Source organism: Mytilus galloprovincialis, chromosome 3 (genome assembly GCF_965363235.1).
Source record: "Mytilus galloprovincialis chromosome 3, xbMytGall1.hap1.1, whole genome shotgun sequence".
NCBI lineage: Eukaryota > Metazoa > Mollusca > Bivalvia > Mytilida > Mytilidae > Mytilus > Mytilus galloprovincialis.
Window position 1 is genome coordinate 6385117 of NC_134840.1, and position 23001 is coordinate 6408117.

A 23001-nucleotide genomic window follows, 5' to 3' on the forward strand; every position below is an offset into this window, starting at 1 on the left:
AGCGTTATCAACACAAAGCGCTAACGTACGTAAAACTAATACATTATATAACAATCAGCGATATTGGAATAGACGCTGTCAAACTGCAGTGAGTAAACCACATCGGCATGATAGAAGGATGGTGGAAGCTTGTTCTTATCATGTTGTTAGACAAATGGATCTTGAGGTATTACATCATTTGCTTCTTATAATTTTTTCAACACTGCTCAGCTGTAAAGTTGCATGTCAATATTAAACATATGCTCTACTTCACAAGTATTACTGCACTTGCACTGGTCAAATCCTAAGCTGATGGGGCAATTTTCAATATACAATACTAATTCTTTAAATGTCATCATTCAATTGATTGTTTAGCCTCATATTTATTGTTCAGTGTTTACCAATTGTGTCCTTAACCATCGAATACATCATAATATTTTAGTTCTACACAAAATTAGGCTTCTATAAAAAGGGAATGGTTATTGATTAGGAGTTTATATTTCATGTTCTGTTCTCTAACTGATGAACCTTTCAATGACTACTATATATACTTGACAAATCAGTTTCTTATTAGGAAATAATGAGTTATGTCCACTTCTTTAAAAAAAAATGATCCTTATGAATGCTCATCAGAAAATAAAATAGTAATCACTGATTTATCATATTTATATGGCAGGCTTGGTTGGAGACTGGGATTGTTAACAATAATATAGTGAGAGCAGTGGTTTAGTGGTTAGCACATCAGACTACAAACACAAAGGTTCCTGGTTCAAACCCTGTTCTGAGGAGAAAATTTAACGGACTGCATTTTTGACTCTCCCTTGACACCATTTGTGTGGTATGGTCCGTTGGAAGGGGACACTAAATGGCTGACCCGTGTTAAGAGAGAGCAATATCTTTTACTGGTTTGGTTGAAACCTTTGATAGTTGAGGTCTAACCACTCAGACAAAAATAATTTGCACTATAATGATTATTAAAAAACATACGAATTTCGGTTTTGTCTGTAGCAAGTCTAGGAGTATTTACATTTTTACTGGTATATTAAGTTTTAAAAAGTTTTTATTGAGACTAATAAATGAACTTTTTTATTTTTTAGGGTCACAAAGCAGCACTTAACAATGCTGTAATGGTGCTAGGTATCCATAGGTCTAAATCTGAAGTGGATGTACATAGTGTTCAGTCTGATGTCTCACATACCTCTAGTCATTATATGCCAAGGGAGGTAAGTCTATTCCAGAGGTACAGCCTCTTATATTACAGTGAAGTACTAAGGACTTAAACTTGTTTTCAGCAATTTCGGTCATTTCATTGAGATCAAGTTTCTATTTCCATTTTGCACTTGTTAGGGTTTTTTAATCTCTTTCCTGTTATAAAACTGCCACTTGTAGTATAGAATAATAATCCTGAGAGCCTTCGTAATAACCATAGCAATGTGTTAGGGAATTATTGGCTAATGACTTTTGAGTCATCTTAAAATTACCAAAATTGTGTGAACTTTTTTTCGGATCCTGGGTCAGACATCTGACCTACAACCCCATTATTATGGTTCATTGGTCCATCTTAGTCTCAATGTAGAAAAAGTTAACAAATCTAGTTCTAAGTATGACCTTCAACACAGAGCCTGGGCTCACACCAAACACCAACCTATAAATGGCCCCAAAATAACTAGTGTAAAACAACTCAAACAGGAAAAAGAACGGTCTAATCTACATAAAAAACAACTGTCTAATCTACATAAAAAACAACTGTCTAATCTACATAAAAGACATCTATCTAATCTACATAAAAAACAACTGTCTAATCTACATAAAAAACAACAGTCTAATCTACATAAAAAACAACTGTCTAATCTACATAAAAAACAACTGTCTAATCTACATAAAATACATCTGTCTAATCTACATAAAAAACAACTGTCTAATCTACATAAAAATACATAAAAAACAACAGTCTAATCTACATAAAAAACACCCATGAACCACACCAACAAACGACAACCACTGAACAACAGGAACAGGAATACATATATTCTCTTATATGTATTCTGCTTGTCTGTGATGTTGGATTGCTGTGTAATTAAATTATAACCTACAGCTTTTATTCATGTTGTATAAATCTGACATTCTACATGTTTAATCATTGTTTATATGAAAAGACACACTTTTTCAGTCACAACTGACATAAGAGATACATAGTTAAGTCCTGTTTTCTCAAAATGTAAAAAAACTACATGTATATTTAAGATACATAATCAAATCATAGTGTCTATAAAGGGAATATCAACATGATGTTTTGTTTGACATCTAATATGCAAGTGGTCATATTCCAAGAGAAGTGACTATTCCATAGCTAATAACATAAAGTGCATGTCAATAAACTTTTTTCTTTTTTCCAGAATTCCCAAATTTTACTGTCTGCCAATAACAGTGAAATACTAAGAGAACGTCGGACAGCAGGTCTCAATCGTGAAGAAACAAGAATACCAACAACAAAGTTACCAAAGAAAGGACTTATTAAGTTAACCTCACTGGATTATGAAATGCAAGATCCAACATATTATGACAAATATAAGGATGATTTGGATGGTAAGGTGACAGACTTATAAATGATAAAATGGTAACAACAGTAAAATATCTTTATAAAGCACACGCCATAAAGATTACTTGATGGTTAGACCAAATAAAATAATATGTGTGTTTCCTATTATCCTCTTTGAAAAATATAAGGTAGGTAGGTAGGTATTTCTTTTTACATTGAGTCTACGGGAGAGAAAAACTGACTTTAACAGTGCTTATTGAAAAATGACCACAAAAAAAACTTGAAGGTAGGCCATTTCTAAGCTTAAAATAAAGGGTACGTAGGGAAATAAGAAACACACATATTTTTTTATTTGGCCGTAGATTAAAATCACTAATGGTCTGAGACCAAAATTATCGTCCTTTGAATTTTTACTGATCACGAATATAGTCCCTAGTGTTGACCGTGTGTTACTTGCCAATTTTTTTATTCCCCTTCCAAATTTATTTCTCCATGTTTTATGCCTCAAATAGCAAGTAAGGGGGTAAAATTACACTAAAAAAAAAATTTGGGTCATGAATTTTAAAGTAAAGTAGTGATTTGGTCCAGCTGAAAAAGGTTAAAAATTAGCAACGGAAGCTGTCAAAAGATTTCAAGACCCCCTTAAGGTGGTACCCAACACTTTCATTAAAATTAATTTGGCTTGTTTAATTTTCATAAAATTTTGTCAAAGTATTTACTTTGACCCTTTAACAAAAATATAAAAATTTCAAAAAATTTGAACCAACCGTTTTTTTTCAGAAAAATTACACTGATTATATAGCAATTTGACAAACACCAATTTTGATCATTGAGAAGCTTAATATTTCTTTTACAACACAATGTAATTAAAACGTTCAGTTGACTTTACAGAGTTATCTCCCTGTAGTGTTAGGTACCACCTTAACATAAGATTGTCCATATTTTGAGTTAAAGCCGATGAAGTTTTCTATAAGTTTGATATAATTTGAATCAAAAGTAGTACAACACACTGTAAACATTTTATTGAGAAAGCACAGGTTGGATTTTTTTAATTTTTATTTATTGTCTGAAAGAAATGCATTTAAAAATAATCAAATAATCAAAATCATGATAATTAACAGTTTACATTGTACATAAAAACAGTTTGGTAATCATAACAGGGAATACCATTATTTGTTTAAGTCAATTTATCAATTATTTTGTCTTTTTAATCAGAAGATAGTTGGATAAGAAAGAAGCCTCTAGGTCACATTTCTGAACCACACAAACCATTAGTTAAGAAGACAATGATAGAGCACATGAAGGAAGGAAAGAGAATGTTAGAAGAGCAGGAAAAACTACATCATGAACAGGAAGAGATAGAAAAACAACTGGGGGAATATACTATAGCTGATCTACACAAAAATCTAGAGGATGTCACAACAGTAAGTAAGAGAGAAACTCTTGAACAAACATAATGCTTTTGTGTACAAATATCTAGAGGATGTCGCAACAGTAAGTAAGGGAGATAATTCATGGAAAAACATAATGCTTTTTGCACAAAAATCTGAAGGATTTCATTAAGGAGATAAATTATGGACAAAAAAACATTGTTTTTGTACACAAAATGTTGAGGAAGTATTAAGTTGTAAAGGAGATAATGGACAAAATTGCTATTAATTTTGTACACTAAAACAAGGTAATAGTTATGTAAATAAGGGAGTTAACTTTTGGGCAAAAATACTAATGCTTTTGATATAAAATTAGAGAAATGATTAAGTTATAAGGGAGACAATTAATAGTCTTAAATACTAGTGCTTTTGTACACAAAACGTGGAGAAAATAATTAAATTATAAGGGAGATAATTTATGCACAAAATACTATTGGTTTTGTACATAAAATGTGTGGAATGATTACATTATAAGGACATAATTAATGGACAAAAATTCTAGTACTTTTCATACCTGCCAACTGTCACTATTTGCAGAAGATTTCTCCCATGGAGGCTTTCAATTGGAAATTTCGAAATTTATAAAGTTTTTAAGGAAGGAAGAACGCTTGAAAAGAGATTGCACAGAAATCTACAGAAAATCATAAAATTGTGAAAGAGGCAACCATAAAACATTTTATTACAGGTCTATTGATAAATCTGAAAGAAGTCATAGTAGAAGGGAGACAACTTTAATTTAATATACACAAACAACTTGAATAAGTCAAAATATACACAAACATACTAAGTTAGTCAAAATATACACATACAACTTCAGTTACTCGAAATACACACAAACATACTTCAGTTAGTCGAAATATACACAAACATACTTCTGTAAGTCTGAATATACACAAACATTCTTCTGTAAGTCGAAATATACACAAACATACTTGTGTAAGTCGAAATATACACAAACAATTTGAGTAAGTCAAAACTTACACAAACAAATTGAATGAGTAAGTCAATAATACAGTATAAATACATATTCTGTATTTTTTGATATACAAATTTTTGTATGGTAGGTACTATTGATGATTGATTGTTCAAGACACTGTGACTAGGATAATCCCCCCCCCCCTCAAACCATGTACCCTTTGAATTTTCACTGTTCAAGGCCTAGGGTTGAGATCTTTAAAAATTAGTTAAACTAATCAAACATGTGCCTGTCCTAATTTATGAACCTATTTGCATATTTTGCTTCCTCTTATTCACAATTTAATCAAGCCACAGAACAAATGAACTTTTATTGTTCTTAATCATTGTCTTTTTACAGTTTAAAAGTGAGAATATTTTTCAGTATATGTGGTACATCCATTTGATCACAAGCCCAGATTACATTTCTTTTAGATCTCATTAAATATATTCTACACTGAAGTCGAGATAAATTTTGAAGACTGTCAACTGGTCTTTTGGCAGATAATTGTGCCATACTATTTGCAAGTGTCTGTACTTTGAGAAGTTCCATCTTTAACCTTTCCACTTTACATTTTTGAATAATTTGTCTGATACGGTCTCTGATATCTTTGGGTACAGGTAATCCATGGGCAATTAATAGCAATTTGAAACATTGAATATGCCTGAAAGCCTTGGCAGCAGGTCCATACAGATCCCCTTCTTCATCTTCTGTTGGACCAACTAATTCTACTGACACTTGTACAGTATGAAGGGCCAGTTCAGATAAGGACAGTTTCACGTTACTCATCCTTGAAATATTGTACATAGATGTATTGGCTCCTACTTTCAGTAATTGCTCAACTAAATCTATGTTTGACATTGTAATAGCTTTTTGTAAAGGAGATCCAAAGTTTGAATCATATAAATTAACATTACAGCCATTTTGAATGAAGAATTCAATAACTCTTTTGTGGTTTCCATTTATTGCAAAATACAAAGGAGTGCGTCCTCGTCCATCCTGTGCATTTTGATCTGCACCTCTGTCTAACAGCTTTTTCAGGTAACCTATATTTCCATAACTTGCACACACATGTAATGGTGTAGTTTTATTGTCATCTGGTAGTTGTACATCTGCTCCCTCGGACAGTAAATAATCTACCATTTCAAACTTAAACTGAACAACGGCCTCCATTATAGGAGAATGCCCCCAAACATTCTGTGCATTTATGTCAGATTTTTCTTCCAGAATTATCTTTGCACATTGAACTCCATTATGCTGTGCACGCACACATGAATGCAATGGTGTCTCTTTACCTTCAGTTAAACTATTGACATTGAAGTTTTGTTCTATAAGGTATTTAACCCATTCTACTCGACCATGTTGTGCTGCGTAATGGAGAAGGAATGGCGGGAATGTCTGACGGTATTGATCAGATTCTTCTGAACTGTCTTTCATTGAAGACAGGAAGTTTATATCATCCTGTTTAATTGCTGTTAAAACTTCTGCTCGGAGGTTTGATTTTGTAGTATCTCTAGATGGCAATGATCCCATTCTTCACTGAAAATACAAAATAAGATTTTAAAATTAAGGTTATACTGTTTATCATTATTCCAATTGACTCCATACATAAACAACAGCCAATGTACTATAAATATGTGCATAGCATGAATCTAAAAGTATTCAGTAACATGAAACTCTACAATCTACATAAACTTACTTCCATCTTTATATTACAGGAGCTTGTTAAAAAGAAATCAGAGGAGATTGTAAAATCAGTAGCTAAACCATTCAATAAACATGTGACACAGAGAAAACAACGACAACAACCAGTAGAAAGGAGCGTCACGTTGCCAAGTATCAAAGATTTCTCATTTGGATGAAGAACACAGGACAAGAAATAATTGTTTTTATTGTTTTATCAATTAAATCAAGTGCAATTTACTCTTGCTCAGAACAAAGTGACATGTTGAGTAATTGCCTTTTTCAAGGATGAGCCTATTTATGGTTTATGGTTAATGATATATGGTTTAAACTTTATTCACAGTTTTGAATAATAGTCTTCAATGTATTTTTTGCTTAGTTTCATGAAATTGCAGGCTAGTATCTAAATCATATCATTTTTGTTATCATTGTGCCCTTGATTTTACAAGTGCATTTAAAGATTTCAGCCAAGTCTAAATTTTATTTAAAGAACAAACTTGGTGCATTTGAATTTTGTTATTTATTATCATTAATTTATTGTTGATTTATCAAATATGTACAACAATAAAAATGCTGTTTGTTAGATTTTCTTCTTATTATTTTAATCATTAATATAATAGTAAATGTGAAGAACGAATGACAAATCGTCAGATAAATATCTGTGAATATATAAGTCTGATATATGAAAATTTACAACAAACTTCACAAAAATTTAACATATCAATGATTCATATAAATGAGGTCAAGGTCAAATGAACCCTACCAGACAGACATGTATAACGTACAATCATAGTTATACACCAAAATTGAGAAAAAAAACAATCGGGGTAACAAACTAAAACTGAGGGAAAGACATCAAATATAAGAGGAGAACTACGACACAACAGAAACGCAACATTAAAATGTAACACACACAGAAACGAACTATAATATAACAATGGTCATTCTCCTGACTTGGTTCAGGACATTTAATAACAAAAAAATCGTGGGTTGAACCTGGTTTTGTGGCTTGCTGAACCTCCCACTTTCATGGCAATGTTAAATATAAAATTAAAATGACAACATTACATGACAGGTCTTCAATACAAATAAATGGAAGACCATATAGAACAGAGAAACACACGAATAATAGCTAACAAAAGGTACCAGGTTTAAAATTTAATATGCCAGACAAGCGTTTAGTCCACACAAGATTAACCAGTGACACTCTGATGAAAAAAGTTTAACAGCCAAAACAAGTACAAAGTTGAAGAGCATTTAGAACCAAAAGTTCCAAAAAGTTAACCTATTGCTGATATCATCAGAGGAAAAGACCTAATTACAAAAACAGTTAAAAGTTAAGAGGTGAAAGTCAAATGAAGTCTACCTTACAACATATACACCATGCAATCATTCAATTTACAAACTAAAGTTGACCCATTGATTATAGGAGCTGTTAAACGGACACCCATAAAAACTTAACATTGACCAACAAACCATGTAAATGAGGTAAAGGTCAAATAAACTATGCCTCACACATGAACACCTTAAAATCATTCCTTATATTAAATATAGTTGACCTTTCGCTTAATAAACTGAATGTTGACCAATGATCCATCATGACAATATTGTGCCAAACCTTTGGAATCACACCATATACCCAATACAGTGGCACTATTGTTTATAGTATCTGAGATACATTGGCCCTCATACTTCATCTTCCTATCTATTGACCACAAAATTTTGACAAGAGCTATAAAATGAGGTTTAGGTCAGGTGAACCCTTTTTGACAGTGATGTAGACCTTGCAAGGATCCAATAACCAAATCAAATTATTCTACTACTAATAATACTGCAGTTTCACATGACCAAAAAAATATTATTGCTTGAAGTGATCGCTGCACAATGGGAGTGAGGTCAAGGACAATGGACATTTTAAAAAAGATGGAAACTTGGTAACATAAGGCTTCTGCATACAAGATTATTAAAGTAATCCCTCTGCCTCACATTGTGAATTTTTTTGAATATACCTGCAACAGAAAATGAAATCAATTTGGTTTTTATATTTCATGAGATAATTAGCAAAAACATAAAAGTTTGTCATAAAATGTCAGAAGGAGTAAAACACCTATTGAGTCATCAAATGGGTTTAGTCATTTTAGAATTTTTGTGGGTCTTTTATAGCCATTTGCAGTAACTACCTATCTAGTATTGGCAAAAACAGGAAAATTTACCAAAAGTAATCATTTTTGTGGCAATAACAAGTCTTCTGATACTTATGGTGAAATGTCCCTTGACATTCTGAGCATTTCTGTCCCAGTCAGATTTTCTCTATCTGTTATGATTTTCAAGATTTTTAAGGTAATTCATGCATTTTACACTCACACTAACTTGTAAAAGTTACCCTAATGCTAAGGATCATTCACCAAAAGTTTTATTGATGTTAAGGAAGAATTTTGATGACAGTTGATGCCAAGTGATGGCAATAGCTAGCAAGGCCCAGTACAATGGACCATGTCAATCATAAACAAAGGATAGTATATTTCCTTTATTAAATAGTTATCTTCACTTTTCGTTATGCTCATGATACAGTACTTTTGTTAAAATTCTAATATGACATTCTGGCCCTTCTTTGGCTAAAACATATGTCAACAAAGCCACATTATAAGAATTAATTCCAATAAAACAAGGTAGTTCACATGAAATGTTAGTTGGAATACATGACAAGACTTGTCAACAGCTGCTTGATATGCGTTTCAATGAATATAAAAAAAGAAGATGTGGTATGATTGCCAATGAAACAACTCTCCACACAAGACCAAATGACACAGGAATTAACAGATATGGGTCACTGTACAGCCTTCAACAATGAACAAAGCCCATACTGCATAGTCACCTATAAAAGGCCCTTAAAAGCTATTAAAGTCTATCTGTAAAATGGCACTCTTTAAAAATGTGATGCTTTATTAATGAATTCTAGTCAAATCGGCACCCAGTATGTCAAATCGGCACCCAGAATAGTCAAATTGGCACCTGGTTAAATCGGCACCTGATATAGTCAATTCGGCACCCATGTTAAATTTGTTTAATATATATTTTTAACAGTATTTTAAGCAAAAAGAGTAAAAATTAGAAAGGGGTTGCCAGAATTTTTTTCAGTTTTCAGCAGAAAGAGTTAAATAAGGAAGAGATTGTCCAGAAATATTCACTTAATATCATTCACATTTTTGGGGGTTTATGTATATATTTTCTTTCTCTCAACTAAATGTGTATTTTAAATTATTTATATGAGGTTTTGCATATTTTTTATGCATTTTTTTAACCAGTTGAGCACTTTGCAATATTGTTGGTTTAATGCTGTTTTAAACTTTCCTGAAGAAAAAAAAAACCACCTTAAAATGTGCTAATTATTTTAGGATTTGTACAGTTAGACTATACAAATCCTTGTTGAAAGGGACACATAATTTTTCGTTTCATTTTTAGCTCACCTGGCCCGAAGGGCCAAGTGAGCTTTTCCCATCACTTTGCGTCCGGCGTCGTCCGTCGTCGTCCGTCGTCGTTAACTTTTACAAAAATCTTCTCCTCTGAAACTACTAGGCCAAATTTAATCAAACTTGGCCACAATCATCATTGGGGTGTCTAGTTTAAAAAATGTGTCCGGTGACCCGGCCAACCAACCAAGATGGCCGCCATGGCTAAAAATAGAACATAGGGGTAAAATGCAGTTTTTGGCTTATAACTCAAAAATTAAAGCATTTAGAGCAAATCTGTCATGGGGTAAATTGTTTATCAGGTCAAGATCTATCTGCCCTGAAATTTTCAGATGAATGGGACAACCCGTTGATGGGTTGCTGCCCCTGAATTGGTAATTTTATGGAAATTTTGCTGTTTTTGGTTATTATCTTGAATATTATTATAGATAGAGATAAACTGTAAACAGCAATAATGTACAGCAAAGTAAGACCTAAAAATAAGTCAAACATGACCAAAATGGTCAGTTGACCCCCTAAGGAGTTATTGCCCTTTATAGTCAATTTTTAACAATTTTTCGTAAATCTTAGTAATCTTTTACAAAAATCTTCTCCTCTGAAACTACTGGGCTAAATTAATCCAAACTTGGCCACAATCATCTTTGGGGTATGTAGTTTAAAAAATGTGTCCGGTGACCCGGCCATCCAACCAAGATGGCCGCCACAGCTAAATATAGAACATAGGGGTAAAATGCAGTTTTTGGCTTATAACTCAAAAATTAAAGCATTTAGAGCAAATCTGACGGAGTGAAATTGTTTATCATGTCAAGATCTATCTGCCCTGAAATTTTCAGATCCGACAACCGGTTGTTGGGTTGCTGCCCCTAAATTGGTAATTTTAAGGAAATTTTGACGTTTTTTGTTATTATCTTGAATATTATTATAGATAGAGATAAACTGTAAACAGCAATAATGTACAGCAAAGTAAGACCTAAAAATAAGTCAACATGACCAAAATGGTCAGTTGACCCCCTAAGGAGTTATTGTCCTTTATAGTCAATTTTTAACAATTTTCATAAAATTTGTAAATTTTTACTAACATTTTCCACTGAAACTACTGGGCCAAGATCATTATAGATAGAGATAATTGAAAGCAGCAAGAATGTTCAGTAAAGTAAGATGTACAAACACATCACCATCACCAAAACACAATTTTGTCATGAATCCATCTGCTTCCTTTGTTTAATATTCACATATACCAAGGTGAGCGACACAGGCTCTTTAGAGCCTCTAGTTCTAATTGTCTCATTGTTAAACAACAGTTTGGGTATGGGCTTCATTGTTTACCTTTATACTGACTACTGTTGAGTTAAAACAACAAACATATTAACTGAAGACCTGTTGGTGACCTTCTGCTGTTGTTTGTTCTATGGTCGGGTTGTTGTCTCTTTGACACATTCCCCATTTCCATTCTCAATTTTAACTATGTACTTGGTAAAAGTTATTAATTAATTGAAAAGAAAACTTATCAAAACATCAGTCATAGAATGTTGGAAAAACTTTATATAATTAACTTATGTATTCAAACAAGGATTTGTAGATATATGGTATAGTATACAAATCCTTGATTCAAATGATGCTTTTTAACGATGTAATGCATGATAAAATAGAATTATTTATATATATTATATCAAATATTATTGGATGCTGGATCTTTACACCCTTTATAGGGTAACCATACTTTGTATGTCGAACAGTTCCACCACCAAACAAGAATGTGTCCACAGTACACGGATTCCCCACTCACACTATCATTTTCTATGTTTAGTGGACCGTGAAATTGGAATAAATTCTCTAATTTGGCATTAAAATTAGAATGATCTTATCAAAGGAAACATGTATACTAAGTTTCAAGTTGATTGGACTTCTACTTTATCAAAAACTACCTTGACCAAAAACTTTAACCTGAAATTTGCACTATCATTTTCTATGTTCAGTGAACCGTAAAATTGGGGTCAAAACTATAATTTTGCATTTAAATTAGAAAGATCACATCATAGGGCACATGTATACTAAGTTTCAAGTTGATTGGACTTCAACTTCATCAAAAACTACCTTGACCAAAAACTTTAACCTGAAATTTGCACTATCATTTTCTATGTTCAGAGAACCGTAAAATTGGGGTCAAAACTATAATTTGGCATTTAAATTAGAAAGATCATATCATAGGGCACATGTATACTAAGTTTCAAGTTGATTGGACTTCAACTTCATCAAAAACTACCTTGACCAAAAACTTTAACCTGAAGCGGGACAGACGGACGAACGAACAAACGAACGAACAGACGGACAGATGGACGGACGCACAGACCAGAAAACATAATGCCCCTCTACTATCATAGGTGGGGCATAATATCGTAGGTGGGGCATAAAAAATAAATGAAGAATAAATTAACAATCGTTACACAACAACATTATATACACTATATACATTTTTTAAACCTTTATGTGTTTTTATAAAGGAGGTTTACAGGTTTTATTTTGACTTTTACATGGGAAGTTTACAGTTTTTAAGACTTTTAACATGCAATTAAAGGAAAAATTATGATTTTTACTTTTAGCAGTTATTTTTCATATATTTTTTTATTTTTGGTTTACTGATCAATATTAAATATGATAACATTTACAGATTAGGTCACATATTCACTTTTTAGATAATTCACTTTTTAGATAATTTACAAAATGAGAAAAGACAAGATTTTGGTCTTTGACCTTTAGGAATTCGCCTTTATATCTTTAAAGATAATTTGACACTAATTTATTCACTGTGTATTATGAGAACAATTAGAAAGATGATGTTTTTACAACTATTTACAGTTAATTCACAGAATATTTGATGAACTGAAACTCTTAAGATTTAATGAGGATTATACTGTTAAAAATAGTATTAAGTAGACTAAATTTTTTAAATGTTTTGTTTAAATTTTACATTGCTGTCCTCCCATCCTTGCCTCCACTCTCAGGCAGCCTTTTTCTTTGCTTGGTCTTTCATCACCAGTTGATATTGTGGGTTGTGTATGAGGAACACTTAAGTCTTCTTGATCATGTTGATTGGAATTCTACATGTATTTGAGATATCAGGTCAGATGTGATTCTGTATATCTTTTGTATTTTTGTAATGTCCATTAATACTTGAATTGTCATTTCACATGTGAGATCTTCTACTCGCACATTCCCATTTGTGGTTAGTAGGTTCTTAATTGTTTGTAATATTGGATCTCGCAGGTAATTCCACGCTTCACATTCTATAAGCAAATGTTCTAATGTCTCTTCTTTACAGTCACAGGCTATACAATGATCTTTAGTTCCTTCTTTGTATATCTTATATCTTAGAGGTTGTAGAATATAAGTTCCAGTTAATAGTTTGATCTTGGTAGGTACTCTCTTGCTGTCTCTTGGAGATTGGTGCTTGATTCGCAATATTGGATGTATTTTTCCTGGCATGAATATATCACTGTTAAGGTATCGAAGGCCGGTATAGAGCTTAGCTAGAGATGTTGTTCGTTCAATCCAGTAGGCATTGATACCTTTTTTAGCTTTATTTAACAGTTCATCCTTTTTCATCTGAATATCTAGCCACTCACTTGCATTTCCTAGGTCGTATTTTAGCACGATTGTTTTTACTTGAATAAACCAGCTGTTTCTATTCATTGACTTGATGCACAATTGCCTCCTTGCTAGTTGTTTTTCTAAACTTTCGTTGGGTTGGGTACATACATTTATGAATAGGGTCATGACCTTTAAGTGTATTTGCGCTTCTACTGGTAGTATTCCCGTCAAGATGTTAATTGCCGGATCTGGTGTATTAGTTGGTAGTGACATCAGTTGCTTGAGCATTTTCTTTTGAAATTTTTCCAATTTCTCTAGATCCAGAGATTGTGGTGTTAGTAGATCCATTCCATATAATAACACCGGCAAGATGTAGATTTTAAACAGGTGTATTATAGTTTCCATATCCAGTCCATTTTCACCATGGAAGCCACTGCCAAGTAGAGCATAAGCACTTCTTCTTGATTTTTTTATATTCTCCTCAATATTTGCTATGATATTTTGCTTCAAAGAGTTCGTTCGGATTATTCCTAAATGCATAGCTGAGTCAACTCTTGGCATAATAGCTTCATTCAATGTATATTCTTCCAGTAGCATCTCTTTCTTTGTTGGCTTAGGTTTGATGTTAATAGCGACGCTTTTTTTTTGGCTGTAGTTTATATCCTTCCATGCCAGCAAAGGTGTTTGCCATATTGATTTGAATCACATTAATCCTTTTCCAAAAATAACGTTATCTATAATTATTAGAGACCTTTGACAAATCACTCACTATATGGATATTTCGACGAATCATGGTAAAATTTTAATGCTAACCGTTGACTTTATGTAAATAAACGTTTGACAACTGAGCCAGTAAAGGCCATTACCCGGGCTCTTTTAAAATCAACATATCAATTTTGTGTTAATTCATCTTCAACTATAAGATAAAAATTTGCAAGTTTACCATTTTAATCTTAAGGTAATAAACATTGCTGATTCATTTTTTTTAAGCATGGTTCAATTAAACAGCTGATGTTAGTTGTGTGTAATCATACCTGATACTATATTATTTAGAAAATTTGAGTTCCGTGTTTTAGTTTTTTATTGTCAAATGATAATTTGTCCGAGGAGTTCAAGGACATTTCCGTTTATAAGATATCCAATAAAAGGTTTGTAATTTGAAAACTTTAGCTGCTTTATTCTCACAAAGACTGTTTCTATACTTACTGATCCAACTGATGATTTTGATTTTAAAACATTTATTTTACTCCAATATTTATCGTTTCTTCTACTTTCACTTTCTGTTTAAGTCGCATGCGCAGAAGGTATATCCGCCACATGGATTCGGTGTTTGACATTGAATATTTTTTTAAATGATGAACTGTCAAAAGTAAACAAAAATAATGACTATATTTCGGTTATCATCAAGCATCATCAGAACTCAGTATAATAGATCTTTGCTGAGTAGTCAGGTAATAGTGAACAAGGACTGAACTTTACGTAACATGATATAAAAAGGGGGAGGGTTACACACATTTAATGTTTATAAGCAGTTTATGTTGTGACTGCATTTACTTCGTGAGAACAAAAAAGAACTGATTTTCTCACAACTAATGAATAAGTGAAAATAAGATTTCCAGAAAACGAAATTATACATGAAAGGAACAATTACGTAAGATCTTGGGTTTCTTCTGAGTCAGTGAGTGAGTGTGGAAGTAATGCCCTTTACCGTCAGCCATCAAACAACCATTTTCCAGCTACCGTTAGCATCAAATTGATTAAAATGTTACAGTGATTCGTCAAAATATCCTTATCGTGATTAGTCAGAGCTCTCAAATGACTATCGTTACTGTTATTTTGGGAAAAAAAATTAATGTGATTTGTCAAAATCAATTGATTTTTTGATCATCTGAAAGAAAGTGCACATTTTATCGTCATGCATCAAAAATTACTTTTAACATCATTTGGCAAGAATTTTTACCGTCATTCATCATGAAGGTTCCCCGATTACCACCCTCGTACATTTTTGTATATTATATGAGGATGTAGTAATGGCTTTAATGTAATGTCAGGTGTCAAATGATTTTTGGGTAATGTTAACGTCAGATTAGTTAAATTTTACAGTGATCCATCAAAATATCCTTATCCTCAGATTCATTTGAGGTCTCTAATAATTATCATTACTCTTATTTTTGTTATTTTTTTAACATGTTTATCATGATTTGTCGAAATCAGTCAATTTTTTATTGTCTAAAAGACAGTATACATTTTATTTTTTAGTGCTTCATTTTAGAAAAAAAATCACATTAGTAAACGACAAACGATTTGTTTTCTTTGATGTTTATAATACATGTAAATGTATATATAATATATTCACTTTCTATTTCAGTTTAGACCTATTTGTTGTGCATTTTATTCAACTGGTCCCAATGCAAGGAAAATTGGAGTAAGTATACTATGATGAATCTCTTACACAATTCTTGAGTTACATATATAAGGTTTTTGACATTTATTTCAGAATATAAAAAGCTTTTCCAGACAAAGTTTATAAGATAAAATAAAATTGAGAAAGGAAATGGGGAATGTGTTATACTTATTTTAAATGATAAGCCTCTTAAAAAGACATTTTTCATTTTTTACAACCATATATTAAATTTTGATTTATATAGTTTCTTACTATATTTTCAACCATCAAACACATTCCATGATTGAAGAAGCAGGCACATACATGCCTAATTATTTTTTGGTTTTCTGTTAGAGTTTCAGTGTGAGGAACGTCTGTTTAATATTACAAATTTTTACTTGTTTGAATAACCTTGAAATCAGCATTTAGAATCTTTGTTCTTGTTCTTAGAAAATAATTTTCTTTTTTTTAATATACATAAAATGGAGAATGGGAATGTCTCAAAGAAACAACAACCTGACCATAGAAAAAACAACAGCAGAAGGTCACCAACAGGTCTTCAATGTAGCAAGAAATTCCCTCACCCGGAGGCGTCCTTCAGCTGGCCCCTAAACAAATATATACTAGTTCAGTGATAATGAACGCCATACTAATTTAATACATGTACTTATCATGCCTATCAATCATATGTACAGGTTTTCGATATCACAAACTAGTCGAAACATTTACTAAATTTTATCATCGGTATAAGGACATCATTCGTAAATATAGCTCAACATGCAGACTTCTTATACGTTCAGGTATTTCACATCCAATTTTTTATGGAAATATTCTTTATAAAGCACAAAAATGTCAGTATTCACCTCAGAAACTAACAAAACCTTTAAATAGACTTATCAAGAAGGGATATAGTTACGATACTGTTGTCAGGTCACTAAAGATTGCTTATTTTGGCGTTAATATTGATTCACTTATGGGATCTTTGCATCGGAACTAAACACTTAAAAAAACAGTTGTTGGCATGACACGGGTTATGTTCTTCTCATATATATTATGATGGTATGATACTAAACCCCTAACATGAGGGTTTGTACCTGATATTCATATGATGAAGACTTAATCTTTCAATCAGTTTAATTGAAGTCTGGAGCTGGCATGTCAGTTAACTGCTAGTAGTCTGTTGTTATTTATGTATTATTGTCATTTTGTTTATTTTCTTTGGTTACATCTTCTGACATCAGACTCGGACTTCTCTTGAATTGAATTTTAAGTGTGCGTATTGTTATGCATTTACTTTTCTACATTGGCTAGAGGTATAGGGGGAGGGTTGAGATCTCATAAACATGTTTAACCCCGCCGCATTTTTGCGCCTGTCCCAAGTCAGGAGCCTCTGGCCTTTGTTAGTCTTGTATTTTTTTAATTTTAGTTTCTTGTGTACAATTTGGAAATTAGTATGGCGTTCATTATCACTGAACTAGTATATATTTGTTTAGGAGCCAGCTGAAGGACGCCTCAGGGTGCGGGAATGTCTCGCTACATTGAAGACCTGTTGGTGACCTTCTGCTGTTGTTTTTTCTATGGTCGGGTTGTTGTCTCTTTGACACATTCCCCATTTCAATTCTCAATTTTAGTGTTTAAATTTTTCCTAAAGTTCCAAACATGCCAAATGGTAAATTTGAAATGGTTCCCCAAATTAACTACAGTTCTTTAAGTTTAGAAATAAAAACCAAAAGAACAAATTGTTTGTTAGTAGTTTTAAAGTATTATTTTATTTCTATGCTATATGTTTCTTTCTGACTCTTGCAGGAAGTTGAACAAGATGTCAGGAAAATTCGTAACATTGGAATCTCGGCTCATATTGACTCTGGTAAAACAACATTAACAGAGAGATTATTATTTTACTCAGGAAAACTTGCTGAAATGCATGAGGTAACTATTATCATAAGAGAGATGTAAAAAAGTAATTCAAAATGGTATGATATGAATGTTGACCAAAAACAGAAGTAACCATTGCAGTAATGTTTTCTTACTTTAACTTTAGGTATGACAGATCTTTTTTAAGAAAATGGATTGAATATAAATGAAAATCTTGGATTACAAAGTATTTCTGTTGTATGTTTAATTATTTTAAGGTTAGCATTTACCAATTCAGGTCATACATAAATAAAAAAGGAGAATCTTTCATTAAAAAAAGGTGTACCAGCCATAGGCCATGTAGGATTTCATTGAGAAGCATATTTCAGTAGAACAATAAACACATTAGAACTTCTAGTTCCACTGTTGCTAAAAATAGACAAAACAATATTGTCAAAAGTTCAAGTAGGACAGTGAACAACTTGTTTATAATCTCCTAGGATCCAATGTAAAGGCAATTGATATTTTATCATAACAAAAAATGTAATTATTATTTAGGTTAGAGGTAAAGATAAAGTGGGAGCTAAAATGGATTTTATGGAATTAGAACGTCAGCGAGGTATCACTATCCAGTCAGCAGCTACTTATGTCAGTTGGAAAGGGACAAATATAAATATAATTGACACTCCAGGACATGTAGATTTCACAGTAGAAGTAGAGCGAGCATTACATGTGTTAGACGGTGCTATATTAGTGCTATGTGCCGTGGGTGGAGTTCAGACACAAACAATGACAGTTAATAGACAAATGAAACGATATAATGTGCCATGTATAGCATTTATTAATAAATTAGACAGGCTTGGAGCTAATCCGTATAGAGTACTATCACAATTAAAGTGAGTAATACATTTCATAAGTAATGGGTAACCTAAATGTGTTTAGTCACAAAAAAAATTGATACCCACACCTGTAACTTTACAGGTTGTACTCTTGGGGATACATTTATTTTCTTTGGTTTCAATTTTCATAGCTGACAAAAACATATAAATTTCAAGAGCAATCATACTACTTGTACAAGGTTTTTTTTTATTAACTTACATTAAAAAAGTAAATATTAATATACTTATATAATTACGCCGTTATATAAGATCATTGCTCAATAAGTTTCTGTGAAATATTGAACTCAAGTAAAAAATTATAAGCTAACCAGAGAAAAATTGTGAAAGGCATGTTTTTAACCTCTCAAAACTTGAGAATTTTAGAGATTGTAAAAATAAGAATGCTATACAAGTAAATTTTTTTAGAAAATTAAGGGGAGATAATGCAAACCTTTTTAAAAAATATGAACAAATCAAAATAAAAAAAGATTTATAACCACTTGCCTTAGCTTTGCCTAAAACATTAGCAAATTTTCTCTTTTAAAATTTTAAAATTGCTCACTGGCTTATCAATTTGTTTTTTTAAGTGGAAAAATCTGTAGAACAAGAAATTAAATTGGTGTGGTCATAAGGAAAAAACATTAGATCTATCTGTTTATATAATCTTGATACATGTAATTTCAAGCAAAGAAAGATAATTATAAATCATATACTTTTGCAAAAAAATGTTTGTATTCATTCATCAATACACCATTAACAACTATTAAAATATAAATCTATTCTATCTTATTATTTATTTTCAGATCTAAATTAAACCATAATGCAGCATTATTACAGATACCAATAGGCGTGGAATCTGATTGTGAAGGAATTATAGATCTCATTCATAGAAAAGCTTTATATTTTGACGAACCTCATGGGTAGGTAAAAAAAGGAATTATAGATCTCTTTCATAGAAAAGCTTTATATTTTGACGAACCTCTTGGGTAGGTAAAAAAAGGAATTATAGCTCTCATTCATAGAAAAGCTTTATATTTTGACGAACCTCATGGGTAAGTAAAAGAAGGAATTATAGATCTCATTCATGGAAAAGCTTTGTATTTTGAAGAACCTCATGGGTGAGAGAAAGTGTTCGTTTTAGAAGAACATAAAATTGAGAAAGGAAATGGGGAATGTGTCAAAGCGACAACAACCCGACCATAGAGCAGACAACAGCCGAAGGCCACCAATGGGTCTTCAATGTAGCGAGAATTCCCGCACCCGTAGGTGTCCTTCAGCTGGCCCCTAAACATATGTATACTAGTACAGTGATAATGGACGTCATACTAAACTCCGAATTATACGCAAGAAACTAAAATTAAAAATCATACAAGACTAACAAAGGCCAGAGGCTCCTGACTTGGGACAGGCGCAAAATTGCGGCGGGTTTAAACATGTTTATGAGATCTCAACCCTCCCCCTTTACCTCTAGCCAATGTAAAAAAGTAAACGCATAACAATACGCACATTAAAATTCAGTTCAAGAGAAGTCCGAGTCCGATGTCAAAAGATGTAACAAAAGAAAATAAATAAAATGACAATAATACATAAATAACAACAGACTACCAGCAGTTAACTGACATGCCAGCTCCAGACCTCAAATAAACTGACTATATGTTTGATATCAGATCTTAAAATCATTGTTTGACATAAAACTTTCTTACTTTTCTGATTTAGCATTAGTTACATGCATGTCATGTAGAATAGACAACCATGCATGAAATATTATATCATTTTCAATGAAATAATAAAATTTATATTTAATCCCTCTTACATCTAGCAATTTATTTGTTTCATGACATTATAGAAGTGTCATATGAGCTGCGTCCGATCTCGAAATCTACCTATAAATGCAAATGAATATCAAAACATCTTAACCTTTTGTCGGGTTGAAAAAATCGCAATGTAACTTTTAATATGAGATAGCTGTGTTGATATGAGAACCCTAAATATCAGACAAAAATTCATCTTTGAATTGTTTTTAAACGTTCCAAAATTAAACAAAGTCTTATACATATATGTATAAACATACGCACACTTGTACAAGGTTGATTTCTATCTTATACATATGTATAAACATACACACACTTGCACAAGGTTGATTTCTATCCTATACATATGTATAAACATACACACACTTGCATAAGGTGGATTTCTATCTTATACATATGTATAAACATACGCACACTTTCACAAGGTGGATTTCTATCTTATACATATGTATAAACATACACACACTTGTATAAGGTTGATTTCTATCTTATACATATGTATAAACATACGCACACTTGCACAAGGTTGATTTCTATCTTATACATATGTATAAACATACGCACACTTGCACAAGGTTGATTTCTATCTTATACATATGTATAAACATACACACACTTGTATAAGGTTGATTTCTATCTTATACATATGTATAAACATATGCACACTTGCACAAGGTTGATTTCTATCTTATACATATGTATAAACATATGCACACTTGCACAAGGTTGATTTCTATCTTATACATATGTATAAACATACACACACTTGTATAAGGTTGATTTCTATCTTATACATATGTATAAACATACACACACTTGCACAAGGTTGATTTCTATCTTATACATATGTATAAACATACACACACTTTCACAAGGTTGATTTCTATCTTATACATATGTATAAACATGCGCACACTTGCACAAGGTTGATTTCTATCTTATACATATGTATAAATATACGCACACTTGCACAAGGTTGATTTCTATCAGCTCATATGAAGGAATTATTATGAAATTTAATATTCAGTTTTCATTCAAAATTGTGCGATTAGAAGCTTTTCATTACAGTATTTTTTATTTTATTGATGTTTTTTTAGCTTAACAATAAGGGAGAATGAAATTCCTTCAGAATTCCGACAGGAAGCTGAAGATAGAAGACAAGAAATGATAGGTAAATATTTAAAGATTGGGTTATACTGGGAGTACCTAAATAACCTTTGTCTCAGAGGCTGTTGCTGAAAGCTTTATTAACGTATGTCTGTGTCATTAGATCTCTCATGGAAAGTTGTCTCAATGCATCTTATTTTTATATGATAATTATGCCAGTTGTTTTTGATCTTATTTTCATGGTTCAATGAATAAATAATTTTTGACAAATGAAAAAAAAAAGAATGAAATAAAATATTTATATTCCAGCATAATATTACTTGACATAGTTTGACAGATAGGTAATAACATAAAGGATGAGTATTCACGAGGCATGTCGGGCAGATATAAAAACAGAGATCAGAAATTGTATGTGTACATACATGACACTTTTTTTTCTACTTCCACATCTCATTCATTTTAGAACATGTAGTAAATGTCGATGAACATTTAGCAGAAATCTTTCTGGAAGAGCGACAACCAACTGAGGATGAGCTTCATGTAAGTGCACTATCTATGTTACCATTGCTAAGTACTCATCTTCACAAAAAAAATATATTTGAATCTAGACGTCCACAAAAGTGCAGTCTCTTCTTTTAAAAAAACAGTATGATATAAACTTGATTAAAATGTTTGATAAAAACAAACAAAATTGTGATGTTTGCTAAAGTACACATTTGGTCATGGCTTATACAATTTCTGTGAATGAGGTTGTTCAAAACAAGTAGAGATGACTCAAATTGTTGCCATAACAAATTTAAATAAACAAAACACTACATGTAACATATTGAGATTTTATGACGTTAAGAAGGAAGATCAATGTAAATCTGGATAAGTAGTTATTGTGAATTGTGACAGGAATATGTTGAGGGTCTCAAATTTTAATTAATTTGGCCTTAGGTCAGTTTGCTAGTAAAAGTGCATGAATTATCAACAATTATTAGTTTATGAAATTGTTACACAAGTTTTATTATTGAAAACAAGGGGTATGCTGTACAAATTTATGACATGGCATTCTTACATGCACTTTAGAAAACTATATGGAAAGAAACAGCTCTTATATATCAGTTCTTCATCCCATATTGACAGAAATAATAAAAATAATACAGATATCCACACCACTCTGTATACAGTTAATGATGGCTTCAAGCACCTTCTAAAAGGGCATACGATACAGTAGCAAGGGCAGATAATCCTAATTCTATCACTTTATTAACCACCCTGTATACAGTCAATGATGGCCACAAGCACCTGCTGAAGGGCATACTATACAGAAGCAAGGGCA

The 23001-nt window shown here is 32.0% G+C and overlaps 3 protein-coding genes across 6 annotated transcripts in view; 2 read left to right on the top strand and 1 right to left on the bottom strand.

Annotated features, from left to right (window-relative positions):
• Window positions 1–7169, top strand: part of LOC143067045 (uncharacterized) — a 58003-nt gene extending 50834 nt beyond the window's left edge. For both annotated transcript variants that reach the window (XM_076240028.1, XM_076240029.1), the window contains exons 26-29: window positions 1077–1202; window positions 2376–2565; window positions 3734–3942; window positions 6622–7169. In XM_076240028.1, coding sequence (XP_076096143.1) covers window positions 1077–1202; window positions 2376–2565; window positions 3734–3942; window positions 6622–6765 — 669 coding nt within the window. In that variant the 3' untranslated portion in view covers window positions 6766–7169. The remainder of the gene's footprint in view (window positions 1–1076; window positions 1203–2375; window positions 2566–3733; window positions 3943–6621) is intronic.
• On the bottom strand, window positions 4661–14957 carry LOC143067047 (uncharacterized). Of its 3 annotated transcripts, none has more exons than XM_076240033.1 (2): window positions 14851–14957; window positions 4661–6442 (listed from the first exon to the last, which is right to left on the bottom strand). In XM_076240033.1, the coding sequence occupies exon 2, from the start codon at window positions 6434–6436 to the stop codon at window positions 5258–5260; it is 1179 nt and encodes a 392-aa protein (XP_076096148.1). In that variant the 5' UTR covers window positions 6437–6442; window positions 14851–14957; the 3' UTR covers window positions 4661–5257. The 3 variants fall into 3 exon arrangements, with proteins under 3 accessions (XP_076096148.1, XP_076096149.1, XP_076096150.1); XM_076240034.1 differs by lacking the exon at window positions 14851–14957 and adding an exon at window positions 14679–14765; XM_076240035.1 differs by lacking the exon at window positions 14851–14957 and adding an exon at window positions 13025–14527.
• Window positions 14941–23001, top strand: part of LOC143067046 (elongation factor G, mitochondrial-like) — a 32444-nt gene continuing 24383 nt past the window's right edge. Inside the window, exons 1-7 of the mRNA XM_076240032.1 lie at window positions 14941–15095; window positions 16013–16069; window positions 17834–17956; window positions 18440–18777; window positions 19563–19679; window positions 21668–21741; window positions 22141–22217. Of these exons, the coding sequence (XP_076096147.1) occupies window positions 15027–15095; window positions 16013–16069; window positions 17834–17956; window positions 18440–18777; window positions 19563–19679; window positions 21668–21741; window positions 22141–22217 (855 nt within the window). The 5' untranslated portion in view covers window positions 14941–15026. The remainder of the gene's footprint in view (window positions 15096–16012; window positions 16070–17833; window positions 17957–18439; window positions 18778–19562; window positions 19680–21667; window positions 21742–22140; window positions 22218–23001) is intronic.

Coding starts and splice junctions, on each gene's coding strand:
- LOC143067047 (XM_076240033.1), bottom strand. CDS start 6,436: ATGGGATCATTGCCATCTAGAGATACTACAAAATCAAACCTCCGAGCA.